Source organism: Phyllobates terribilis, unplaced genomic scaffold (assembly GCF_046119375.1).
Source record: "Phyllobates terribilis strain yellow unplaced genomic scaffold, ASM4611937v1 Scaffold_9__5_contigs__length_417890890, whole genome shotgun sequence".
Classification (NCBI taxonomy): Eukaryota; Metazoa; Chordata; class Amphibia; order Anura; family Dendrobatidae; genus Phyllobates; species Phyllobates terribilis.
In genome coordinates this window covers 53,341,862-53,367,666 of record NW_027362769.1, presented here as the reverse complement: position 1 = coordinate 53,367,666, position 25,805 = coordinate 53,341,862, and the positions used below count along the sequence as shown (strand labels likewise).

Sequence of the window (25,805 nt, the reverse complement as noted above, 5' to 3'; positions counted from 1 at the left end):
GGCAGTGTCAAATGAAGGCTTCTAGAAAATTCTTCATTGTTTGTAGAGACCAGTAAATGCTTAAGGGGAAGGGTGTCAGCACTTCTGAGCTGGGAGAGGGCTGACCCCAGGGAAGTAGAGGAGAGACATGTTTTAGTCTGAGAGTTGGGTGGAAGGATTGAAGGAAGAGGATGGAGACCGTGGACTTGGAAGGAAGAGGATGGAGACCGTGGACTTGGAAGGATGAATGGATAAACATGTTACCATTATGGATTATGTTGTTTGGATTTACACTTTCTTAAAAGGACTGCTGCTACTGGATACCTGTGCTTTCATCGTTTTATCTGCTGTCTAGAGGATCATGGACTGTGGCTACAGACTATACTCGCTGGAGATACGAAATCTGTGGGCCAACCAAAAGTTGGGAGACAGTGAGTATGGCCTTATACAAAGCCAGTGGAACTACTGAACCCAGATTGGGAATTTGAGGACTGAGAGATCTGTAATTTGGCCATTTACCTGGAATTGCTTTATTACCATGGCTGTGATCAATAAAATATTGTTACATCGTTAACCTGCCTAGGTGATTACTTACATCCCATAACCTCAGATCTTTACAGGTGCCAACATTTTGGGCCATTTATTATTATTTATCTATTATTATTATTATTTATTCTTATAGCGCCATTTATTCCATGGCGCTTTACATGTGAAAAAGAGGGTATACATAGCAAAAACAATTCCAAAAATCTTGAACAAAAACGCAACGGCAAACTGGTACAGAAGGAGAGAGGACCCTGCCCACGAGGGCTCACAGTCTACAAGGGATGGATGAGGATACAGTAGGTCGGGGTAGAGCTGGTCGTGCAGCGGTGTGGTGGAGCGAGGGTTACTGAAGGTTGTAGGACTGTCGGAAGAGGTGGGTCTTCAGGTTCCTTTTGAAGGTTTCCACTGTAGGCGAGAGTCTGATGCTTTGGGGTAGAGAGTTCTAGAGTAGGGGGGATGCACGGGAGAAATCTTGTATGCAATTGTGGGAAGAGGAGATAAGAGAGGAGTAGAGAAGGAGATCTTGTGAGGATCGTAGGTTGCGTGAAGGTAAGTACCGGGAGACTGGATCACAGATGTATGGAGGAGACAGGTTGTGGATGGCTTTGTATGCATGGTTAGGGTTTTGAACTGGAGTCTTTGGGCAATGAGGAGCCAGTGAAGCGTTTGACAGAGAGGAGAGGCCGGGCAATAGCGGGGGGATAGGTGGATTAGTCAGGCAGCAGAGTTTAGGATAGATTGGAGGTGTGCGAGAGTGTTAGAGGGGAGGTCAAAGAACAGGAGGTTGCATTACTCGAGGTGGGAGATAATGAGGGCATGCACCAGTGTTTTTGCAGAGTCTTTGCTGACGAATGTGCGGATCTGAGAGATGTTTTTGAGTTGGAGTCGGCAGGAAGGGGAAAGGGCTTGGATATGTGGTTTGAAGAAGAGGTTAGAGTCTAGGGTTACCCTGAGGCAGCGAGTTTGTGGGACTGGGGAAAGTGGAGAGCCATTGATTTTGATGGATAAGTCAGATGGGGTGTCTGCGTGAGATGGTGTGAGGGGCTCAGGCTGGTAGTTGTGGCGAGGGGTTGTTGTGTTCCCACACCCTGGCTCCCTGACAAAGACAAATGTCCCAATTCTTCTGTGCTGTGCGTGTGGTGCAGAACACTCACGTTTTGGTCGCAGATCTCTGCTGTCTTCGGTTTTTCCACCACAGGAACCGCCGCACACACATTTAGGGACTTCCACTCCATTTTATAAAAAAAGAACTTTACTTGAACACTTGAAATCAGCTTCATACAGCATGCAGCATTGATCACATACTTTTCCAGGGTTACTGTCTGTTGCACCGCACGTAGTGATGTTTCCTGTCCGTTTGTCCAGTGCTGTCCCTTCCATAGTCAACCTTTTTGGCCTATGAGACACTTGCAGCTCTAAGAGTCCCGTACTGTCTTCTCTGTACTATTTCCCGTCCGTCTTCTCCTTCTGGGAAGATTTCTGAACACACACTTCTCTGTGGCTCCGTAGGCCCCGAACTTTAAGGAATTATCTGCTTCAGAGTTTCTGACTGACGTTTCTCTGCTGCTGGACAGACCGTGCCCCTGGTGCCCCCTGGACCACCAACTGCTGCTCTGTCACATCTCTCCCTCTGACTCTCACCAACTCCCACTAGAACTGCCTGTAATCAGAAAGTGTCTCAGTTCTTCACTGAACCTGCTCCTCCCACACTGAACCCCTTAACTCTTTCCTATATGATAACTAAGTACTTCCTATCCTATAGTGCTCAAAGCTGCACTATCCCATTCCTAATCTAACACCCTATCTATATCTATCCTATACTGAACCTGTAACTGACACATCAGACAGTCGGTCATAACACATGCTCATATATAAAACAGAGTGTAACATTATGTGCATAAAGAGCGAAGAGGCGCATGACCATCCTGGTCACCCTCTTACATTGGGGGAAACATGATGAATTCAGTTTTATCCATGTTAAGTTTTAGAAATCTAGCAGAGAAGAAGGATGAGATGGCGGACAGACATTGTGGGATTCTGGTTAGTAGGGAGGAGATATCAGGTCCAGAGAGGTAGATCTGTGTGTCGTCAGCATAGAGCTGATACTGAAAGCCGTGGGATTCTATGAGCTGTCCCAGGCCAAGGATGTAGATGATTGAGAAGAGCAGAGGTCCTAGGACTGAACCTTGGGGGACATCGACAGATAGGGGGCGAGGTGAGGAGGTGATGTGTCAGTGAGAAACACTGAATGTCCTGTCTGTTAAGTATGAGGAGAGCCAAGATAGGGCCAAGTCTGTGATGCCAAGAGATGAGTGAATCTGTAATAAGAGGGAATGGTCCACTGTGTCGAAGGCTGATGACAGGTCCAGGAGGAGTCTGCCATGACTGTATATAGGGGGCTGTGCGGGGCTCATACTGTATATAGGGTTTCATGCTGTACATAAGAGGATATATGGGGCTCATGCTGTATATAGGGGGCTATGTGGGGCTCATGCTGTATATAAGAGGCTATGTGGGGCACATGCTGTATATAAGAGGTCATGTGTGGCACATGCTGCATATAAGAGACTATGTGGGGCACATGCTGTATATAGTGAGGTTACATGAGGGATCATGCTGTGTATAGTGAGGCTATGTGGGGCACATGCTGTATATAAGGGGCTATGTGGGGCACATGCTGTATACAGTGAGGCTACGTAGGAGCTCATGCTTTGTATAGTGAGGCTATGTGGGGCACATGCTGTATATAAGGGGCTATGTGGGGCACATGCTGTATATAGTGAGGCTACATAGGGGCTCCTGCTGTATATAAGAGGCTAAGTGGGGCACATGTTATATATAAGGCTATGTGGGGCACATGCTGTATATAAGGGGCTATGTGGGGCTCATGCTGTATATAAGGGCCTATGTGGGGCACATTCTGTACATGGGAGGCTACGCGGGGCTCATACTGTACATGGGAGGCTATGTGGGGAATCATACTGTATATAGGATGCTATGTGGGGAATCATACTGTATATAGGATTCTATGTGGGGGATCATACTGTATATAGGAGGCTATGTGGGGGCTCATACTGTGTATAGAATGCTATGTGGGGACTCATACTGTACACAGGATGCTATGTGAGGGCTCATACTGTATATAGGAGGATATGTGGGGGCTTATACTGTATATAGGAAGCTATGTGGGGACTTATACTGGATATAGGAGGCTATGTGTGGGGCTCATACAGTATATAGAAGGTTATGTGGGGGCTTTTACGGTGTATAGGGGGCTGTGTGTGGTATCTTACGGTATGTAGATCTTATGTGCGGGCTCATATGGTATATAGGGGGATGTCAGCATACTTAATTCGGCTCAATATTAAGTCATACGATTAATATTAATATAAAATAATTATAATTAATATTTTAATATTAACATTGAGCAGAATTAAATTCAGCTTATTGGTTCGTGTTCTAAACTATCTGTGGAATCTGCACGATCATCAACAACAGCAGCTCTAGGTGGTGAGACATAGGCAGTTACATAGGCCGAATCAGAGGCACCATTGTAAGTTAATCACAGCACAGCAACTTTTTTTAAAATGCATCGAATTGTGAAACTGCTTAATATTCCATCATCTATTAATTAAACAGCACTTTTTTCACAGGACAATTCCTTTAAGGCAAGAAACCAATCAGTAGGCTTTCAAAACCCAATATGACTGTGGTGTGAATAGATTTAGGACAAGATTAATTAAAAGAATATTTTGTAGACATGGGAGAATCAATTTTCAGGACTCTGGTCCATTGGGTAGGTCAACAATCTCAGACCACTGGACAGGAGGCCTGCGAATCTCCTTACGTCATGGCATGTCCAGCTCCTCTTTTGATTAGCTGGTCTGGTGTGATGTCATAATTGTGGTGTGACTCATGCACGTTGCCGCACCAGCCCAGCTAATCAATAGAGGAGCCAGGAAGGCCGGGAGGAAGGAGATTTGCAGGGCTCCCGTCCAGAGGTCACAGATTACTGACCTGGCCGATGGACTGGAGTCCTGCGAATTCATTCTCCCATCTCTAATATTTTACAAGAAAAAATGTGAAACCTATGATGCCACATGTTCTACATGTTAGAACTCTCCTGTTAGGTTTTTTCTATCTTGCTGGTCACATGACCTTTTTTGCCTATTTAATCCTGCTCCTCCCTCCTGGCTTTGCTGGACTTCATTGTAATTTCTACTCTTAAGCTAGCCTGGTGCTTAGTTGCCTTTCCAAGTCAGTTTAGCTAGGTCTTCGGACCTTTATGTTCTTTGTTGTGTGTTTGTCTTTTTCTGCTACAATTTCTGCTAGGAGGTGTCCTACTTTATCCCAGTCCCTAGTTCTTGTAGGGATCCCTCCCTTGCATCTATACGTCTTCGTACAGACTAGCCGAGGACTTTAGCGGGTCTGATCGCAGGATCAGGTTCCCCGTTACATCGTAGGGATCTAGCTTAGTTCTATTGTAGGGACAGATCTCCTTTCTTTCCTTAGTGCTTGTAGCAGATCATAACAGTAAGTCCAGCCCAAAAATATCTCTAAGGAAAGACCTCCAGTTTCCATCATGGTGTCGGTTCAGGATTTGGCTCAACGCCTGCAGGGACTCTCTCTGGAGGTGGCCGAGCTCCAACAACACGTGAGTAGCTGTTCTGGAGCACATTTTGTGGAGCCAAAGGTACGTTTGCCTGATTTATTTTTTGGTGATCAGCAAGAATTTTTTTCCTTTAAAAATGCTTGTTTGTTGTATTTTCGTTTGAGACCCAGATCCTCTGGTGATGAATCACAGCACATAGGGTTCATAATGTCACTTTTGCGCAAAGAACCTCAGGGATGGGCCTTTTCTCTCCAACCTAGTGATCCATGCTTTAGATCAGTGGATAGTTTTTTTTCTGCTTTGGGTTTGTTGTATGATGATCCTGATCATGTCTCATCAGCTGAGACTGAATTGAGACGTTTGAGGCAGGGATCAGGTAATGTGGAAAAATATTGTTCTCACTTCCGTCGGTGGTCTACCCTGGTGGGGTGGAACGATTCAGCTTTGAAAAGTTTGTTTCTTGCGGGGCTAGGTGAAAGGGTTAAGGATTTGCTGATTGCTTATCCCACACCTGGAAACTTGCAGGAGGCAATGCAATTAGCTATACGGGTGGACAGGAGACTGCGTGCAAGGGTTAATGAGAGTAAATCCTCTGCCATGTCAGCTCCGAGTCTTGAGAGGGTCTGTACTGACATTGGAGAGCCGATGGAGATTGGGTCGATGGCACCCCACTCTCAGGAAAAAGACCGCAGGTCTTCTGAAGGTTTGTGCTTTTATTGCAGGAAATCTGACCATTTTATTAAGAACTGTGTGCTTCGTATGAACAAAGAAAAAAAAAAGGTCAGTAACGCCCGTATAGCCTGTTTAAATACTAAGGGGGTATTTCTTTCTGCTACTACTCCTGCTCAGGAAGAATTCATTGAATTTCGGGTATTTGTGGATTGTGGTTCTACTCTGAATGTGATTGATGGGGGATTCTTGGAAAAACTTAAATTAAAACCCAAACCTTTGTCATCCCCTATTGCTGTGGTTTCTGTCGATGGCTCCCCCTTGAAGAGTGTTACTCACAAGGTCTGTGAATTTCCCCTCACTATTAATGGTATTCACCAAGAAAATTTGGATTTGGTAGTATTAAATAATTTGCCTTCTCCAGTAGTTTTGGGGTTACCCTGGTTAAAATTGCACAATCCTGTACTGGATAGGTCTACCAATGAAATTAAGTCCTGGAGCCCTAAGTGTTATGACAAGTGTTGTAACGGACGTATTGCTGCGGTGGAAAAAGGGGAATTACCTGTACCTATTCAGGATTTTTGGAGAGTTTTTTCTGAGGAGGAGTCACAAATTTTGCCTCCTCATAGAGACTATGATTGTACCATTGAATTTGTCCCTGGAGCGACTCTTCCTAAAAGTCGTTTATTTAATCTTACTATTCCTGAGAGAAAGGCTTTGGAGGAATACATACAGACAAGCTTGGCCGCCGGTCACATTAGGCCTTCCAAGTCTCCTGTGGCTGTTGGATTTTTTTTTGTTAAAAAAAAGGACGGCGATTTTCGTGAGAATTACTGTAATAAAATTAATAAAATTAATAAAATTACTGTACGCAATCCTTACCCACTGCCATTGATTCCTGATTTGTTTAACCAGTTAGTGGGGGCCAAGTGGTTCTCTAAAATTGATCTCCGGGGGGCATACAATTTGTTGCGCATGAAGGAGGGTGATGAATGGAAGACTGCTTTTAACACTCCTGTGGGTCATTTTGAGAATCTGGTTATGCCTTTTGGTCTTACCAATGCTCCAGCATTTTTTCAGAATCTTATTAATGACATCCTTAGACCTTTGATCGGCAAAAATGTGGTTGTGTATTTGGATGACATTTTGATTTATTCACCGGATCTGGAGTCTCATTGGCTTAGCGTACGTGAGGTATTACAGTTATTAATGGACAATTCGCTTTTTGCTAAGCTGGAGAAATGTGAGTTCGCTGTACAGAGAATTAGTTTTTTGGGCTACATTATCTCCAGCGAGGGCTTTGAGATGGACCCGGTGAAAGTTCAAGCTGTGCAGGAATGGCCTAGGCCTATTGGTTTGAAATCGATACAGAGGTTTTTGGGTTTCGCCAATTATTACAGAAAATTCATTAAAAAAATTTATATTATTGTCAAACCACTGACCGATCTCACCAGGAAAGGTGCTAATGCGGTTCAGTGGACTACTGAGGCCATTGAAGCTTTTGTGTTTCTAAAGGAGAGGTTCAGCTCTGCTCCCATCCTTATGCAGCCTGATGTGACTAAGCCATTTTTGGTTGAGGCTGATGCTTCTTCGGTGGGGGTCGGTGCGGTGTTGTCTCAGAAAAAGAAGGATGGAGTACATCCCTGTGCTTTTTTTTCAAAACAATTTTCTGAGACTGAACTTAATTACGATATTGGTAATCGGGAATTGCTGGCTATTAAACTCGCATTTGAACACTGGCGTCATCTCTTGGAAGGTGCTGAATTTCCCATTCAGGTTTTCACTGATCATAAAAATCTGATCTATCTTGATGCTGCCAAGCGCTTGAATGCCCGTCAGGCTAGGTGGGCACTTTTTTTCTCGCGGTTTAATTTTTCCGTTACTTACATCCCGGGTACCAAGAATGTTAAAGCTGATGCTTTGTCTCGCAGCTTTTCTCCCATGGTCGGTGCTGAGGAGGAGGGGAGCATTTTACAAGAAGGTGTTGTGATTGCTGCATTGGACTCCGTTTTGGAAGATGAGATTCTTAAAGCACAGGAGAATGCCCCATCTAACACTCCTCATGGGAGGTTGTTTGTGCCTAGGACCTTTAGGAGAGATTTGTTTGTTGAGTGTCATGAGTCTCAGTTGGCAGGTCATCCAGGAATTTCTGAGACCAAGAGACTTGTGGGTCGCAGTTTTTGGTGGCCTGGATGGCAGAAGGAAGTCATTAAGTGGGTGCGTCAATGTACGGTGTGTGCTAGATCTAAGTCTTCACATACTCCTGCAGCGGGGTTGCTTTGCCCTCTGGAGGTTCCTCTAGTGCACCTTGGACACATCTGGCTATGGACTTTATTACTGACCTTCCCCCCTCTGAGGGTTTCACAGTCATCTGGGTGGTCGTTGACCGTTTTAGCAAGATGTGTCACTTGGTTCCTTTCATCAAACTGCCCTGCGCTAAGACACTCGCTAAGGCCTTTGTCAAGGAAATTGTCAGGCTACATGGCGTTCCTACTGACATTGTTTCGGATAGGGGACCTCAGTTCGTGGCTCATTTTTGGCGTGCTTTTTGTGACAGGTTGGAAGTTCATTTGTCGTTTTCATCCGGATATCATCCTGAGTCTAATGGCCAGACAGAAAGGAAGAATCAGGATGTTGAGCAGTTCTTGCGTTGTTTTGTGGCAGACAATCTGGAGGGGTGGTCTGAGTTTCTGCCACTTGCTGAGTTTGCTCTTAACAACCATACATCCTCTTCTGCTGGTTGTTCGCCTTTTTTTTGTTGTTCTGGGAGACATCCGTCTTTTGGGTCATTCTCCAAATTGGTATCGGCTGTGCCTGAGGAGGAGAGTTTTTCCGGTGATTTGGAGAGAGTTTGGACGGATGTGCGTGGTAATCTTCAGGAGGCTAACAAAAAATCTAAGAGGTACTTTGATAGGAAACGGCAAGAGGTTTTGTTTGCTATTGGTGACATGGTTTGGTTGTCCTCTAAGAATCTGCGGTTGAGGATTCCTTCTAAAAAATTGGGTCCCAAGTTTGTAGGGCCCTTTAAGGTGCTTCAGGTAGTTAACCAATCTGCTGTTAGGTTGGAGGTTCCTACCTCCTGGAAGATTAATCCGGTGTTTCATGTTTCTCTGTTGAAAAGAGCTTATGTGTCGGATGGAGACACCTCTGCCACTGTTCCTCCGGTGGTGGAGGACGGGGAATACGAAATTTCCCGCATCCTAAATTCTAGATGGTATAGAGGGAGTTTGCAGTATCTCGTCGCTTGGAAGGGTTTCGGACCCGAGGATAACTCATGGGTGAGGGCGGATGATGTTTCTGCTTCCAGACTTGTCAGAGCGTGTCACGAGAGGTTTCCTGATAAGCCTGGGCCTAGGGGATCTGGAGGATCCTCATAGAAGAGGGAGTACTGTTAGAACTCTCCTGTTAGTTTTTTTCTATCTTGCTGGTCACATGACCTTTTTTGCCTATTTAATCCTGCTCCGCCCTCCTGGCTTTGCTGGACTTCATTGTAATTTCTACTCTTAAGCTAGCCTGGTGCTTAGTTACCTTTCTCAGTTAGTTTAGCTAGGTCTTCGGACCTTTATGTTCTTTGTTGTGTGTTTGTCTTTTTCTGCTACAATTTCTGCTAGGAGGTGTCCAACTTTATCCCAGTCCCCAGTTCTTGTAGGGATCCCTCCCTTGCATCTATAGGTCTTCGTACAGACTAGCCGAGGACTTTAGCGGGTCTGATCGCAGGATCAGGTTCCCCTTTACATCGTAGGGATCTAGCTTAGTTCTATTGTAGGGACACATCTCCTTTCTTTCCTTAGTGCTTGTAGCAGATCATAACACCTACAGTTGATTAACAAACCGCATTCAGGACTTAAATAGCTATAGCAGCTGAGTAAGAGATGACGGATATTTTGACATCACAACAGCATTTCCTCTTTAAGTGTTGACATTGAAGAAGACGTGTCCAACCCTAAAGTTATAACAGAAAAGGAGAAGAACAACTTCTTTGTTAGCTACAACAATCTGGAATATAGTTAAAAAGCATATATCTCCTGGTTTCTGCTACCCCATTTGAGTGCATCTTGGTGTAGGGGCAGAGACTCTGATTCAATGATGCATCACTTGCAGAGCTGCTTGCTGCAGTTTTGATACAATCGCTATTTTATCTACAGCGGAACAACCAGTTCTCACAATGCTGAGCTCTGTATAACCCCGTCTACACCACTGATTGACAGATTTCTGTGTGCACTGTGCATAGACAGAAAGCTGCCAATCAGTGGTGGGGCAGGGGTTGTACAGAGCTCATGAATAAGAAAGACAACGTAGCAGCTGGTGTACTAGAACTTTAGTGATAATCATCTCCTGATAAAACTGTGAGATTATCAAAACTACAGCAAGCGGAATAGTAAGTGAAAAATCGCTGCAATCAGGGTCTCTGCTCCTACATGATGCTGCTCACAGACAGGGCAGTAAAAGCCTAGTGATAGATTCCCTTTAAAATATTTTTTAAGCAAACATCATTGTAGAAAAATATATGAAACTCATCAGTGATGTAGACACAGACTGGCCTAGAAATATGAAGAGATTGTTAGATGTTACATTTTTTATCCTGTGATATCCAGATTGCACAGTCATTGCTTTTGTAACTGCGATACATCTACAGGGATGAGATTAGATTCCTATGCTTGTTTGCTGTTGTTTTTTGTAATAATCCATGTCTAATTTATTGTTATTAACATGGAGCATCCCCTTAAAGGGGTTTTCCCTCAATCAAACTACATTTTAATCAATGGATCTTTGAATAATAATAAGTTCCACAATTGGATGTGTTAAAAAATGTTCCTGTGCTGAGATAATCTGATAAATGTGTCCCTGCTGTGTACTGTGTAATGGCTGTGTCTGACCGTACAGGGACATGGTCTGATCATACCACATCTCCTGGACAGGGGAGGGGGGGAAGAGTATACAGACATTACAGCAGGGGATCACAGCTGATTCTTTTTGTGACAAAAAGCTTTTGCTGCTTGTTTTTAAACTTGCTTTACCTTACAGAAAACAGCAGCTGTGATCCCATACTGTCCTGTCTGTATACTCTTTTGCATCTCCTCCTGCCCAGGAGATGTGGTATGATCAGACCGTATTCCTGTACGGTCAGACACAGACATTACACAGTACACAGCAGGGGCACATTTATAAGATTATGTCAGCACAGGGAAAAAAATTAAACACATCCAATTGTGGAACTTATTATTATTCAATATCTATTAATTAAAATGTACTTTGTTTGTGGGAAAATCCCTTTAAGTAATTTCATGTCAATAAGTGCTTACATGATCTTATAAATACACTTTCATCTACAGAGGCAAAATATGTCTCCAGGTGTGGAATTTCAAAACTTGTGTGGCTCAATGCCCAGAATGTTCAACTGGATAGCCACACCATGTATATAATTACATAAGCATACCTGTCTCCATTAACTTTTAGTAACTCTTTCAGGGGATAACATAAGAAACACAACAACATGTTACCTTTAGTTTATGGCATTTTTTATGTTGCTGGATTCCAAGACGTAAAACTTTTTTATTTCTTCATCATTATAGCCCTATGAGGGTTTGTTTTTATCAGATGAGTCATATATTTTAACAGAAGCTTTTTGAAGTACATTTACAATGGATATAAAAGGACTTCACACCCCTGTTAAATTGCCAAGGTTTTGCCATGTAAAAAATTTATACCAAGTAGAATCATTTCAGAAATGTTTCCACCTTTAATATCACCTATAATCTGTACAATTCATTAGAGAAACAATTTGAAAGCTTTTCAAGTGGAAAAAAGAAAAACAAAGAACTAAAATAATGTGGCTGCATAAATATGCACATCCTTAGGGCTCACGTACACGAGCATATAAATCGGATAAACCATCGCATTGAACTCTGACCAATGTTGTTAAAAGAGTCAGTGCTGATCGGCAAGTTTGCGATTGTCTGCAAGAATTGGATCACACTCGCCAATGCAAGTCAATGAGTGCGAGAAAAAAAATTGCATGGCACACATTTTTATGCACACATCTCAAAGGAAACCTGACAATTCATCAGCCAATTACAGTAAATTCACAGCCCGAACCATCAGAATAGAATAGATATATAGATAGAATAGACAGAAATATGTCAGTAAGATATAAAATTAGTGCAGTGCGTGTGTAATTCTCTGTACTTGTATTTAGCTAATAAATAAGTGAAAAAAATAGTATGGGGTCCCTCATATTTTTAATAACCAGCTAAGGGAAAGCAGACAGCTGAGGGCTGGGATGGGGCCAATATCCATAGACCTTCCCAGCCTAATAATATCGCCCCCCAGCTGTCTGCTTAGCCTTTATTGGTTCTGAAAAAGGGGGGACTCTAAAAAAAATGATGTGGGGTCCTCTCTATTTTTAATAGCCAGAAAATGCTAAGCAGACAGCTGTGGGCTGATATTAATAGGCTGGGATGGGCCGTGGATATTGGCCCCTTCCCAGCCTTATAAGACCAGCTCTCAGCTGCCCAAGAAATGGCGCATCCATTAGATGCGCCAATTCTAGCGCTTAGCCTTGGCTCTTCCCACTTGCCCTGGTGCGTTGGCAATCGGGTTAATGGTTTTGGGGTTGACGTAAGCTGTGTAATGTCCACTTGCATCAAGCCCAGGGGTTAGTAATGAAGAGGCGTCTATCAGACACCCCTATTACTAACCCTGTAGTCAAACGAAAAACACAGAAAAGTCCTTTATTTGTAAAAATCACTCCGCAATGCATACGGATTGCATATGCATGTCATAGGGATGTCATATGGATGCTGGTTGAGATAATGTACATTGTACTTGCATGACATTTGTCTTAATTTTCTGAATCAACATTGGATCGATTTTTTTTATACGCTAGTGTGACTCCAGCCTTAAACTAATACTTTGTTGAAGTGCCCTTTGAATTTATGACGGCTTCAGTCTTTATAGGTAGGAGCCTATCAGCACGACACATCTAGAATTGGCAATCCCTGCCCACTCTTCCTTGCAGTAGCGCTCAAAATCTGTGATATTGCGAGGACATCTCCTTTTGGCAAAACATAGCCGGGCTAGGATGTTTTTGTTTGTAACAAAGGTTTTCTGTCTCTCCACTTCAACACATAGGCCAGACATATGAAGGATACAAGAGATTGTTGTCACATGCAGTACACAACCAGTAATTGCCAGACATTCCTGCAGCTCCTGTAATGTTGCTGTAGGCTTCTTTGCTACCTCCCGGACTATTCGTCTTGTCTTTATATCAATTTTTAAAGGACGTCCAGTTTTAGGTAATGAGGAAACAGTGCCTGTGAAGGGAGAAACGCACAATAGGGTAAAACCCTAATATAGGAGCTTGGCCGTATTTGCCACTAGGCACCTGAGGGCGAGTGCCTAGGGCAGCAGGTTGCGGGGGGTGGCGCAAAAAGTCAATACATCCATTTTAGTTTGGGGGGATTGGAGGGGAAAGGTGGTGAAGTTTCAAGAGGTGAGGTCTGCATGGGCAGGCAATCAAGCAATCAAATCCCCATAGGGACGGGAGATGATGGATCCTAAAAGTGAAGGACCTGTGATTACTTCATGCCAATGTGATTCATATGGGAGAAGCCGGTATAGAGATTGCATGAAGTGAAGTGTTTCCCATGCAGAAAGCAGCAGCTGGAAAAGATAGAGGTAATCAGAGTACAGGGGTACATGAGGTACAGTCTGTATATGAGGGTGCAGTTTGTATATGGGGGTGCAGTCTGTATATGAGGAGTGCAGTCTTCTGTATATGGGGGTGCAGTCTGTATATGGGGGGTGCATTCTGTATATACACAAACGCTTGTTGCTGGTGAGGGCGGCCCAACCAGTTATTAGGTTTAGGGGGCAATCACTTTTTCGCACAAGGTCCTGTAGGTCTGCGTTTCTTTTTCCTTTTCATTTAAAAACGTAATAATTTGTTTACTTGTGTTATCTTTACCTAATATTTAAATTTGTTTTGTGATCTGAAACATTTAAGTGTTAGAATAAGAAATCAGTAAGGGGGCAAACACTTTTTCACACCATTTTAGGTATAGTGTGTAGAAGGGACAATGTATAGGCCATAGTTGTTAAGGGGGTGATGGCTTTTAAGAAAAGACAGTGTGATGGCCTTAGTTTATGGGGGAGGGATGGTGGTTATAGTATATATGGAGGGATGGTGCGGAGGCAATATTTTATGGGAGAGGAGGCCATGTATCATAAGGGATACAGAGTGGATGTAATATTTTGTGCATAGAGCACAGTGAGGGGCTATTAGTTATTCATGGTCACAGCATAGGGCTTATTAAGGGCACAGCAAGGGCTGCTATGTTTATTCAGGCGATATTATTATGACACATTTATTTCTAAGCGCACTGTGTCGGCATATGCTACAGAAGAGAAGAGAAAAGGCATGTCAGCCAAGACTAGCTGTGGCCTCAGGAGCAGATGAAGATGAAAAGGATGTGAGCAAGTACAATATGACAATATGACAAGATGTCACCTATAAGGTACCTGAATCTAAGGGTATGTGCACACCTTCAGGACTTAAAGCAGAAATTTCCTGAGCATTTTTGCCTCTCCCTGGCAGAAAAAATGCATGCGGTTTTTACATGCGTTTTTACATGCGTTTTTTGAAACGTTTTTGTACATCAATGAATGCTTTTTGGAGCTAAATAAAGTTATTTGGTGGGACGTTGCTTAAACCCTTGGATTACCATAGAACTGGGGTGAGTATATTGGTTAATTTAAATTATTAAAGAATGTGTCTACTGTAATTCAAATAAAGTGTTTACACTGTGTCTGTGTGTTTATTTAACTCTTTACTTTACTTTAATTAATTTAAGTTTGGTCATGAAAAGGTCTGATTGACACCTTGACAGAACCAAACAAAAGAGCTAGGTGTCAGCTAGTCCCTTTCACCCAATCTTCATTAGCATTTCTATTCATGTAATTTATGCGACTGCTGTGAGCTGTTAACTTTAGCCTGGGAAGGTGCCATTAGGCAAACATTTTCCCTGACCATAATTAACATTTCACAGCTGGTTCCTTAGCCACTAGGTCCCCCTGATCAGCACTCAGCAGCACTCTGGACATAACTTGTTGCATCCAAAATGCTGTGTTCTATTGTCGCACTTTTGTCGTCGGTACATGTGAATCAGCTACATATAATGACACTTAAATCGGTCAAAATCTGCAGCAGAGACTAGCGTGTCCGCTACAGAAATTGACATGCTGCAGGTGAGTTTGGGTACGTGGCCACGGTCAGGAGCCGCTGCAGGTTTGATGCTGCGTGTTTATACAGCATCAAATCCACAGCGTCCAGATGTTAAAGCATAGAGGATGGGATCTCTAGAAATCCCCTGTCCACAATGCGTGCATCAGAGGCTGCGAATCACCCTTGAACACTGACATGCAGTGCGTCTTTAGGACCGCAGCATGTCAAATTCTCTTGCGGAGTCGCTAGTCTGCGCAACAGAAATTTGACCACTAAAAAGTATTGAATGCAGTAAATACGCATGGTTCAGTGAACACATCTGGATTTACCTGCGTTCAATAGAATGCAGAAAAAATTGGCATCCAAAGCGCTGCTATGTCCGGATCGTGGGGACAGAACCTAAGATTAACAAAAAAAATGGCTTGGGCTCCCGCGTCATTTTTATAACCAGCAGAGGGAAAGCCGACCGCTGAGAGCTGATATTAGTAGCCGCGGAAGGGGCTTTTAGCCAAAAATGTTCCCTGGCTATTGATATCAGCCCACAGCTGTTTGTTTAGCCTTTACTGGCTAGATTACAGGGGGACCCCAGAAGCCCCCTGTAAAATCTAACCAGCAAAGGCTATACTAGACAGCTGTGGGCTGATATTAATAGCCAGTGAAGGGGCCATGGATACTAGCCCCCTCCGTGGCTATTAATATCACCCCTCAGCAGTCCCACAAATGGCGCATCCATAAGATGTGCCAAATCTGGCGCTTAGCCTCCGTTCTTCCCACTGCCCTGTAGCGGTGGCAGTGAAGTAATGGGGTTGGGGTTCACGTCAGCCTTGTATTGGCGGCTGTTGTGAAGCCCAGGTTAGTAATGGAGGGCGTCTATATGACGTCCCCCTTACTAACCGCGTAGTAAAATAGTCGCCGCCTTTTCAATAAAAGACACGGCCAGAATAAAGTATTTTAATTAAATAAAACACACACGGTTCTACAATTTTTTTTATTACACGCCTCTGTGAAGCCCTCAATCTCCTGAAAAAAATGTAAAGAAACAAACAAACATATCCCTCACCTGTCCGCCGTCAACGACGCAGACCACGCACCGCCAACAAGTGTCCCACGATGATCTGGGTCACTTCTACAGCAGTGACATCAGCCATCACTGATGTTATTGTAGAAGACAGCGATGTATACTGACAGGGGTGTAAAATCACCCCCTGTCAGTATACATGCTGCTGCAGGAGGTCACTGGGGTTGATCAGCTGATCTTGCGAATGTTCCCAGAGTGAGCGTCAGCTGATGGTCACGTGACCATCAGCTGATAAGTGCCGGCAGCTATCAGCTGATGGTCACGTGACTATTAGCTGATCGCTGCCCGCACTTATCAGCTGATGGTCACGTGACCATCAGCTGATCGCTGCCTGCACTTATCAGCTGATGGTCACGTGACCATCAGCTGATTCGTGACGCCACTGCAGCTCCTGGCAGCTCGGTACACTGTGGGGCGCGAGCCCGCACCCTGTAGTGTACCGCTGGCCGCCGGGGAGACAGCATCACCGCCGGGGACCAGAAGGATAACGGGGGCCGCCGGACAGGTGAGTATAAAGGTTTATTTTTTTATTTTTACCTTTTTATTCTTTTTTTTACTACCGTGGCCACGTGGGCTGGGAAGAGCAAACTGCTGCTCCTCCCATCCATGCTGCTCTCGCTGTTAGCGAGAGCAGCGATCAGATGAGAGGAGTAGCAGCTTCTTCTCCCGACCTGGGTACTGCCCGCAGCGTGATTTCGCGCCTATTGATTTTCATTGAAACGCAGCAATTCTGCAGGTATAGATATTATACCTGCAGGTTTGCTGCGATTCAATGAAAGTCAATGGGTGCGAATTCACTGCGGAATCGTGTTAGAAATGGTAATGCTGCGGATTTTACCGCAATGGTAATCCGGAGCGGAAATGTCCGCATCATGTGCACAGCACATGCGGATTACCATTGCTATACATGGCAGACCTATTAACATGTGGTTTTAATGCGTTTCAGCCGCGGAAAACGCTTAAAAACCGCATCGTGTGCACATAGCCTAAGGGTGCATTTACATTGGTCAAGCGCGGCACTTAAATGACCACCAACTGGTTACATGAAGCCAATTGGCAGTTGTTTAATAGCCTGCTTAGGCTGACCACACTTTCATGTGCACAAAGCGATTCTTAATATGATTGTTCTGTTTGCATAGAATATCATTGTTCTCGGCAGTGCATGTTTACACAAGATGATCTGCTGCCCAGAACAATGATATTTAAGCAAGCTAAAAAATTATTTCACCTGATGAACTAATGTTTTGCTCATACTTCTGGTAATTGACAGCCTGCTTAGATAGGCCCTCAATCAGTATTTGATCAGCCAGTGTAAATGTACCTTAAAGAGTAACTAAACGGTTGGAAGATTTTTTATATGTTTTAGGAACTTTAATTCTGAGCAGAACGATGAGGAATCCAGTCCTGAGACCCCTACCAATCACTCAAGAGACGTATTAAAAGTGCGCAGTTCAGTAGTCAAGCGCACACTTACACAGCGGAGTACAGATGCAGTAGAAAGTCATAGGCTTCTGTCTCCTAAACTTCATACTTCTAAGAGGTCTTTTGAGCAATTGGTGGGGGTCTCAGGGCCCATACCTCACCGATCAGCTTAGAATAAATGAGCCTAAGGCTGCGTGCACACGATGCGTTTTTCATGCGTTTATGCTGCGGAATTTCCTCAGCGGAAACGCATAAAAAACGCATGGTAATCCGCACCCCATGGTCCCCAATGACATTCCGCAATGTCAATGCACATGCTGCGGATTTTTCCGCAGCGTTTCTGCAGCGCTCATAAATCCGCAGCATGTTCATTAATTTTGCGGAAGCGCCGCCATTGACTTGCATTGAGACGCATAGAATGCGCGTCTGTACATTTGTACAAGCGGATTCTATGCGTCTCTATGTGCGGATGGTACCCAGTTCTGGAGGAGAGAAGACTCTCATCCAGACCTGGGTACCATTGTACCTGTAAAAAAAAGAATAAAATAAAAAATAAAGTTATATTCACCTTTCCAACGGCTCTCTCTGCATGCCGGCAGCGCTGAAGGACCTTCGGTGACGTCACCGCTGTGTCTCGCGATATGCCGGCAGCCGGGAACCAGACAGGAACGAGCGCTGCAGCACACGCCGGGTCATCGGGGTGAGTATAGCTTTATTTTTTTTATTTTTACGGTCACACTATATAAATCCATGCCGTTTGCATGGATTTATATAGTGTGACCTAGTTGTCAAGCACTTTCCAAGTGATGCTATCGCCTGGAAAGCGCTTGTCAATCTGCATGCGGAAACGCATGTGAATCCGCATGTATTCCACATTTATTCTGCAGGAAAAACGCATGCACAATCTGCATGCGTTTTTTCTGCCAGGGAGATGCAGAAATGCTGCAGAAATTTTCTGCTTCATTTCTGCATCGTGGGCACATAGCCTAAAACATTGGAAAAAAATCTACCAAAATTTAAGTTACTCTTTAAATGTTTAATAGTGCTACGAAGGGCAGATTAAGCGTATCCAGGGTCCCAGGCAGTTTAGAGAGCAACCAGGGCCCTGGGCAGTTTAGTGAGCATGGGCCCCCCAGCACCCGATGTGTCATATCACATGTCACATAATCCCCTTTGTTAGATCATGTGATAGGTCACGTGATTCACATATAGGTGCTCTGGTGCACATCTGACGATGCAAAATGACAGAGGCAGTGTTTTTCCATTAATTACAGAGCTATAAATAACATAGCTTTATACATAATAGAGGATACTATGTAATAAGAAACGGCGCTATATGTAACAAGAGGATGCTAAATAATACACAGGTGTGTATTGTTTTAAGAGGTGGTCTAAAACTAAATTTTATTTTCATCTTAAACTCAATTTATTTAATGTAATAATCTAATCTATTTTCTAATATACTTTAATTAAAATTCCCTATCTTTCATTCATCTAACTGCTTTATTTTTTTTTCCTGCTACTTCCTTTTTGATGACACTATGTTTGAGAATCCCAGTGCATGCTGGGAAACTGAAATGAAGTGTCATCAGGGGGCAGAGGCTGAGGTCACTGTTGCAACCTCTGTCCCCACCTTGAAATGAAGCATCATCAGTAATCTCTGTTTCAGGGGCTGGGCTAGTCCCTGCTCTACTTAGCACGCGTCGGCTTTCAATTCCGATGTAAGCTCAGTAGATTCCCGTAACTGTGCACTGTTCTTCTCAGTGCACAGTGACAGTGTGCTCCCTCACCGGTTGTGATAAGAACTGATGAGCCAGCAACAAAGCGCACAGTGTAAATAAAGAACGAGCAAGCAGAGACGATCTTTGCCCCCACAAGTGATGTCACTTCAGATCAGAGTCGGCGAGAGAGTGCACTGTTTACAGATGTAAAATGCTGACGAAATACTGAATGCATGAACATGGCCGTTGCCTGACTTACCAGTAGGGGGCATGACCGCTTAAAGTGCCTAGGGCAGTATGAATGCCAAATACAGCCCTGTATAGGAGACAGTAAAAACAATAGGTTTTCTCACCTTGGGTGAAGACCCAATCACTATAAAGGTTTAGATAGCCAGCTGCCGCGGCTCCGTGGCTGGGGGAGCATGCTCCAGATGAAAATTATCAAAAACAGGATATAAGGGGTAAGTTTTCTCCTTATGGAAAGTGACATGCCAGGCCTGGCACGCCAGTAGGAGGAGACTTAAAAGCCTTGCATGCTCCTCGGGGTAATTAAATATGCAAATTTTCTCTACAGAGAGGAAGAGGACTTAAAGTCTAGTGCCACCTATTTGAAGAAGGAATCCTACAAGTCAATATTAACTATTTAACGAGCCTAGCAACATGACTTAGGATAAAAGCTAAATCAGAATCTCAATTTGCAGACACTGTGTTTCGGGGTATTGCCCCTCGTCTGTGCAAAGTATGAGATCTGATTTGGCTGGGTGAGAGGCTAAGACTGGGATCTAAGGGGTAAGGTTTCTCCTTGTGGAGAGTGGCATGCCAGGTCTGAGATCTGATTTGGCAGGGTGAGAGGCTAAGTCTTAGCCTCTCACCCACTTAGTGACACTAGAGTTCAAGTCCTCTTTCTCTCTGAAGAGACAATTTGTTTAAACAGTATACCAGGATAAGGTTTCTCCTTGTGGAGAGAGACATGCCAGGTTTGGCACACCAGCGTGAGAAGACTTAAACGCCTTGCATGCTCCTGGGAAATTAAATATGAAAATTGTCTCTTGGGAGAGGAAGATGATTTGAACTCTAGTGCCATCTATTGGAAATAACAGCCCTACAAGTCATTATTGACCCTTTAACAAGTCTTGAAATATGACTTAGAATAAAAGCCAAATCAGAATCTCAATTTGTAGACACTGTGTTTCAGGGTATTGCCCCTCGTCTGTGCAAAGTATGAGATTTGATTTGGCTGGGTGAGAGGCTAAGACTTGGATCTAAGGGGTAAGGTTTCTCCTTGTGGAGAATGACATGCCAGGTCTTGCACTCCAGTATGAGGAGACTTAAATCCTTGCATGCTCCTCTGGAAATTAAATATGCAAATTGTCTTTTCAGAGAGGAAGAGGACTAGAACTGTATAGCACCACCTTTTGGAAGCATCGATCCTACAAGTCATTATCGACCCTTTAACAAGTCTTGAAATATGACTTAGGATAAAAGCCAAATCAGAATCTCAATTTGTAGACACTGTGTTTCAGGGTATTGTCCCTCATAAGTGCAAAGTATGAGATATGATTTGGCTTTGTGAGAGGCTAAGACTAGGATCTAAGGGGTAAGGTTTCTGCTTGTGGAGAAATTTAAATTTGTAGACACGGTTTTTCGGGGTTAGAGCCACATGTAAAAATTGACAGCACTGTTGGAAAGAAGTCTCTTGCTGCGATATTCTGAGATGGTTCTTTATTATCCTCTATGCGTTTCAATGCTGTACTGGCATCTTTGTTAAATGGAAAAAAAACAACGTGTTTTTATCCTGTTTTTGACAGTCCTAGGTAAATGTCACAGTTGTGCAAAATTTAAGCCACTTCTTGATGACAGTCTTCATAGTGTTTCATGGTATGTTTAATGCCTGAGAAATATTTTTGCAACCTAAGGCCATCTAAAATAACTAGATGAGAAACTTAACATCATTACTCTTTCAATTACATGCATTGCAAATAGGTAGCGCAAGAAAAGTTTTTCTGTGAGAGCATTTCTTGTGTTCTTGCTTTGACACTTTTGTAAATTAACATACACATTCTTTCTTCATTTTTAAGCAAAATGGACTTGACGAGAATTCTTACCAAGGTGCAAGAGAAGACAGCAGATGAAGTTTATCGAATAAAAAAAAATGGGCAATATCTAAATGTGAAACAGATGCCAACTTATCAATCTACATTGCGTAAAACACTGATTTTACCAGTCCCATCCAATGGACAACAAGCAAGCTGATGACCTCATAGTGGGCATTTTACAGTGTAACATTCCTTTAATCTAGTAATTTAACTAGGAAACTAAACTTTTTTTTCATTTAATTATTGATCAGTCTTTGCAAACTTATGAATATTTTTCATATATTCCATTACCTTAATTTGTTTTTTTTCTCTCCCAAACACCATACTGAAAGTGCTGGTTTATCTACACAGTTCTGCTTTTTAGAAACTGCTTTCACCTGCTGGGCTACCAAAAATCTGTAGTCAGACACTACACTCTCACTCGCTAAGCATTGTGGAGAGACCAATTGTTGAAACCAGCGCCTAAAAAGCATGAAGTTGGGGGGCATGGCTATGCACTGGAGCTGAGCGGACGTGCGCGAACAGAGCTCCTGTCATCCTGCTGAATATCATGCAATCACACCAGTTATTTGGTTGCCAAACCTCCATTATACGTTTATGAAGGTGAAAGTAAAGGGCTAAGCTGCTTTGGCCTGCAGTTGGTGCCTGAGGTCTACCACAGAGTGGCCAGAAAAATCCTGGGGTTCTGCAAGTGGGCAGTTGACGAGTGGCCATTTTAGCTATGAATAACTTTGCGCTCAATTGATGTAGAAAAGGTGATTTATTTGCAGTCCACAGTGAACATATATGACGTTTTAGGCTCAGTTTAGACCTTCTTCAGATATACGGATTGCTATAGAAGAATATAGGACTCAAGGCTGAAACTATGAAACTATACAGAATACAGTACATCTCAAAAGTGGGAATACCACTAAAGGTATGGCACCTATAGAAATCATCATGCTGATTCCCCCTCACCTGTTCGTAGAGACATTCTGAGTCATACGCAGGCTGTGGCAGCATTAATGGTCAAAACTGATTATTTCAAAATCGCCAAAGTAATAGCTTAAGGCTTTTTAGGTTTCCGGAAAAGGTGGAAGGAGGAGACCTTGAAAACGTTTTTGAGAAATGGTTACTAGACACTTTTGGCAAGAGGCCCTTCTTTGTTTGCAGTCGAAAGGTTCATAGGGTCCCTAGAATACCTTGGCTGGTGGGTAGACCCCCAAGGCCTGTATTGATCAAAATCTTTCACTGCAAAGACTAAGACACTATATTAAGGAAAGGACAAAAAAAGCAGGACATTATTCTTGGTGGGCTAAGGATCTCATTATTCCCAGACTTCTCTGTGGAAGTTCAGCACAAACGTTCCATGTTGTTGGATACTAAAAGAAGAATGGGAGTGCTGGGCATACAATACTCCATGATTTACCTTGCTAAACTGAAACTGGTGGCGCTTGGATCAGGTACATTCTTTGATTCTTTCTAGGATGTCCTTAGATGGCTGGACACTCATGAATAGCAGAATTGGCAGGAGGCGAGGGCAGAGGAGGCTTGAGCTAACCTAGGCAATCGGCTTCATGATGTAGTTTCTTTTAGTAATAGTTCGGGCTCTGCTCTAAGGACACTGGTATCAGGTAACTTGCTATTTGTGGTAGTGTATACATCAAGAGGACATAGCAGATGGTTATGTGCTTTATTGTGACCCATGCCTCAGTCAAAAGGGTAGGTTTACACAATATTGAGTGGGGGGGTTGGTTTGGGGATGGGTTAAAGGGGTGGGTTTTCCTGGTATGCAAATGTTTTTGTTTTTGGCTAACCTTAAGAATGTGTATCCTGATATACGCTGTTCTATTAATGTTATTTGCATATCCATGCTGGGTTATTAAAGAATAGGTCTAGTGATTAAGTTTATCTCATGAAATATTCAGGGCCTGAGAGATGTCTCTAAAAGGCACGCAATTTTTGAATATCTTAGGAAAACCAGTCCTGCAATCATAGGTCTGCAAGTGACACATTTGACTAATGATTTCATCAACTTGGTACATAGGTCCTAGTTGGATTATAGCCTGCACTCTGTATGCTCTAGTTACTCTGGAGGACTTAGCCTCATTGTACATAAGAATATCCCTTTCAAATCCATTGACTCCTTTTGGGGGGATGGGCAGATTTGTCGGGGTTCATTGTACAATATCCCATTTTGAATGTATCATTGTAGTGGAATACGTTTCCCCTCGGTACTCAAATATCCCACTCAAATACTAGAGAAACTTTCTAGTTGGCCAGATATTCCTTTAATAGTTATGAGAGACTCTAATAATATCTGCAATCCTTTTGAAGATAAGGGGGTGAGGACAAATTGCCTCCCTTTGTGCGCTTAATTAGCAAACTGGGTCTGATAGATATCTGGAGGGAAAGACCTCCCTTCTAGGGTTTTTTCATGTGCCTCTTCGACATATCAATCTCTTTCAAGAATTGACTTAATTCTAAGTAATTCTTTTATGACCCCTTTTCTGTCCAATATAGAATACTCTCCCAGGTCCTTATCAGATCACTCCCCTCTACTGTTCCATATGCAGGTAAACCCTACAAGGTCAAGGCTATCACTGGGGTGGAAATTGAATCATTTTTAGCTCAAAATTATTAATTGCAATAATATTAAAAAGAAACTGGGGGGAATTCTTTGAAACTAATTTGGGCTGTGTACCCATTAATGTAGTTTGGACGCAATGAAGGCCTTTTTGCGGGGGGTGCTAGTAAGTAAAATAAAAACAGTAAAGAATAATTCACTGAAGAAGAGGAGGAGTTGCAAAATAGAGTTCCGGTGACCAAACAAGTTTTCATTCAGAATACATGTCCGGAGAACACGTCGCGATGGAAGGAGGCCCAAAAACAATTAAAATCCTTTTGAACAAGTGGATAACAAACATATGTTCCAGTTGTTGGATGTATTGGATGTTTTTTTTATAATATATCAATACAATTTTGCTGATTAAAAAAAAGCATGAAGTTGGCAGATAAGCTAGCACTTTCAACATGATGTTTGGCAATGAAAGCAAAATAAGGTAATGTAGTATATTACAAATATTATAAAGCCTTTGCGGAGTCTGATCAATTATTACATAAAAAAGTTTAGCTATTCTTAGCTAAATATTCTAAAATCATGGAATATTAAAATTCAACAGTAACAAATCTATGCTGGATTAGGCTGATCATGGTCATGGTCTGAGTACAGATCAAGATCTATGGATTGGTTCCTATCTTCTAACCCAAACTTGACAGCCTTATTGGCATACAGTATATGAGGCTGTTGAGCTTGAGTCAGGAGACTCATGGACAGTGAAACATGGATGTGTGAAACCAACTGAAAATATATAATAGTTATAAGGCTACAATGATATTAATCAGTCTTAAAGGGGTTTTCCCACTAGCAAAGGACATTTTAATCAATATATCTTGGAATAATAATAATTTCCACAACTGGATGCGATTAAATAAAATGTTCCTGTGCTGAGATAATCTTATAAATGTGCCCCTGCTGTGTACTGTGTAATGGCTGTGTCTGACTGTGCAGGAACATGGTCTGATCATACCACATCTCCTGGGCAGGGAAAGAAGCAAAAGAGTATACAGACATTACAGCACAGGATCACAGATGATTCTTTCAGTGAGGTATAACAGGTTGAAAAACGAGTAACAAATGCATTACGTCACAGAAACAATCACCTGCAATTTTCTGTATACTCTCTTTGTGTCCTCTCCTGGCCAGGAGTGCTGGTAAATTCAGACCATGTTCCATGTTTAAAACAGGACATCCTGGAACAATATACCACTGGACTACAAGTCTCAGACCAGTGTGTGTAGATGCTCCTTATTCATGGCCATTAAAACTTTTTTTTTACCATTGGATATTCAAATACAGTGGTGGCCAAAAGTATTGGCACCCCTGCAATTCTGTCAGATAATACTCAGTTTCTTTCTGAAAATGATTGCAATCACAAATTCTTTGTTATTATTATCTTCATTTAATTTGCTTGCAAGGAAAAAAACACAAAAGAGAATGAAGCAAAAATCAAATCATTGATCATTTCACACAAAACTCCAAAAGTGGGCCAGACAAAAGTATTGGCACCCTCAGCCTAATACTTGGTTGCACAACCTTTAGCCAAAATAAATGCGAACAACCGCTTCCGGTAACCATCAATGAGTTTCTTACAATGCTCTGCTGGAATTGTAGACCATTCTTCTTTGGCAAACTGCTCCAGGTCCCTGATATTTGAAGGGTGCCTTCGCCAAACTGCCATTTTGAGATCTCTCCACAGGTGTTCTATGGGATTCAGGTCTGGACTCATTGCTGGCCACCTTAGAAGTCTCTAGTGCTTTCTCTAAAACCATTTTATAGTGCTTTTGGAAGTGTGTTTTGGGTCATTGTCCTGCTGGAAGACCCATGACCTCTGAGGGAGACCCAGCTTTCTCACACTGG

The 25,805-nt window shown here is 42.9% G+C and overlaps 1 protein-coding gene across 3 annotated transcripts in view; it reads left to right on the top strand.

Annotated features, from left to right (window-relative positions):
* Nucleotides 1-23,611, top strand: part of LOC141161543 (caspase-8-like) — a 115,412-nt gene extending 91,801 nt beyond the window's left edge. For all 3 annotated transcript variants that reach the window (XM_073646489.1, XM_073646490.1, XM_073646491.1), the window contains one exon: nucleotides 21,329-23,611. In XM_073646489.1, the coding sequence (XP_073502590.1) occupies nucleotides 21,329-21,503 (175 nt within the window). In that variant the 3' untranslated portion in view covers nucleotides 21,504-23,611. The remainder of the gene's footprint in view (nucleotides 1-21,328) is intronic.
* The last annotated feature ends 2,194 nt before the right edge of the window (nucleotides 23,612-25,805 follow it).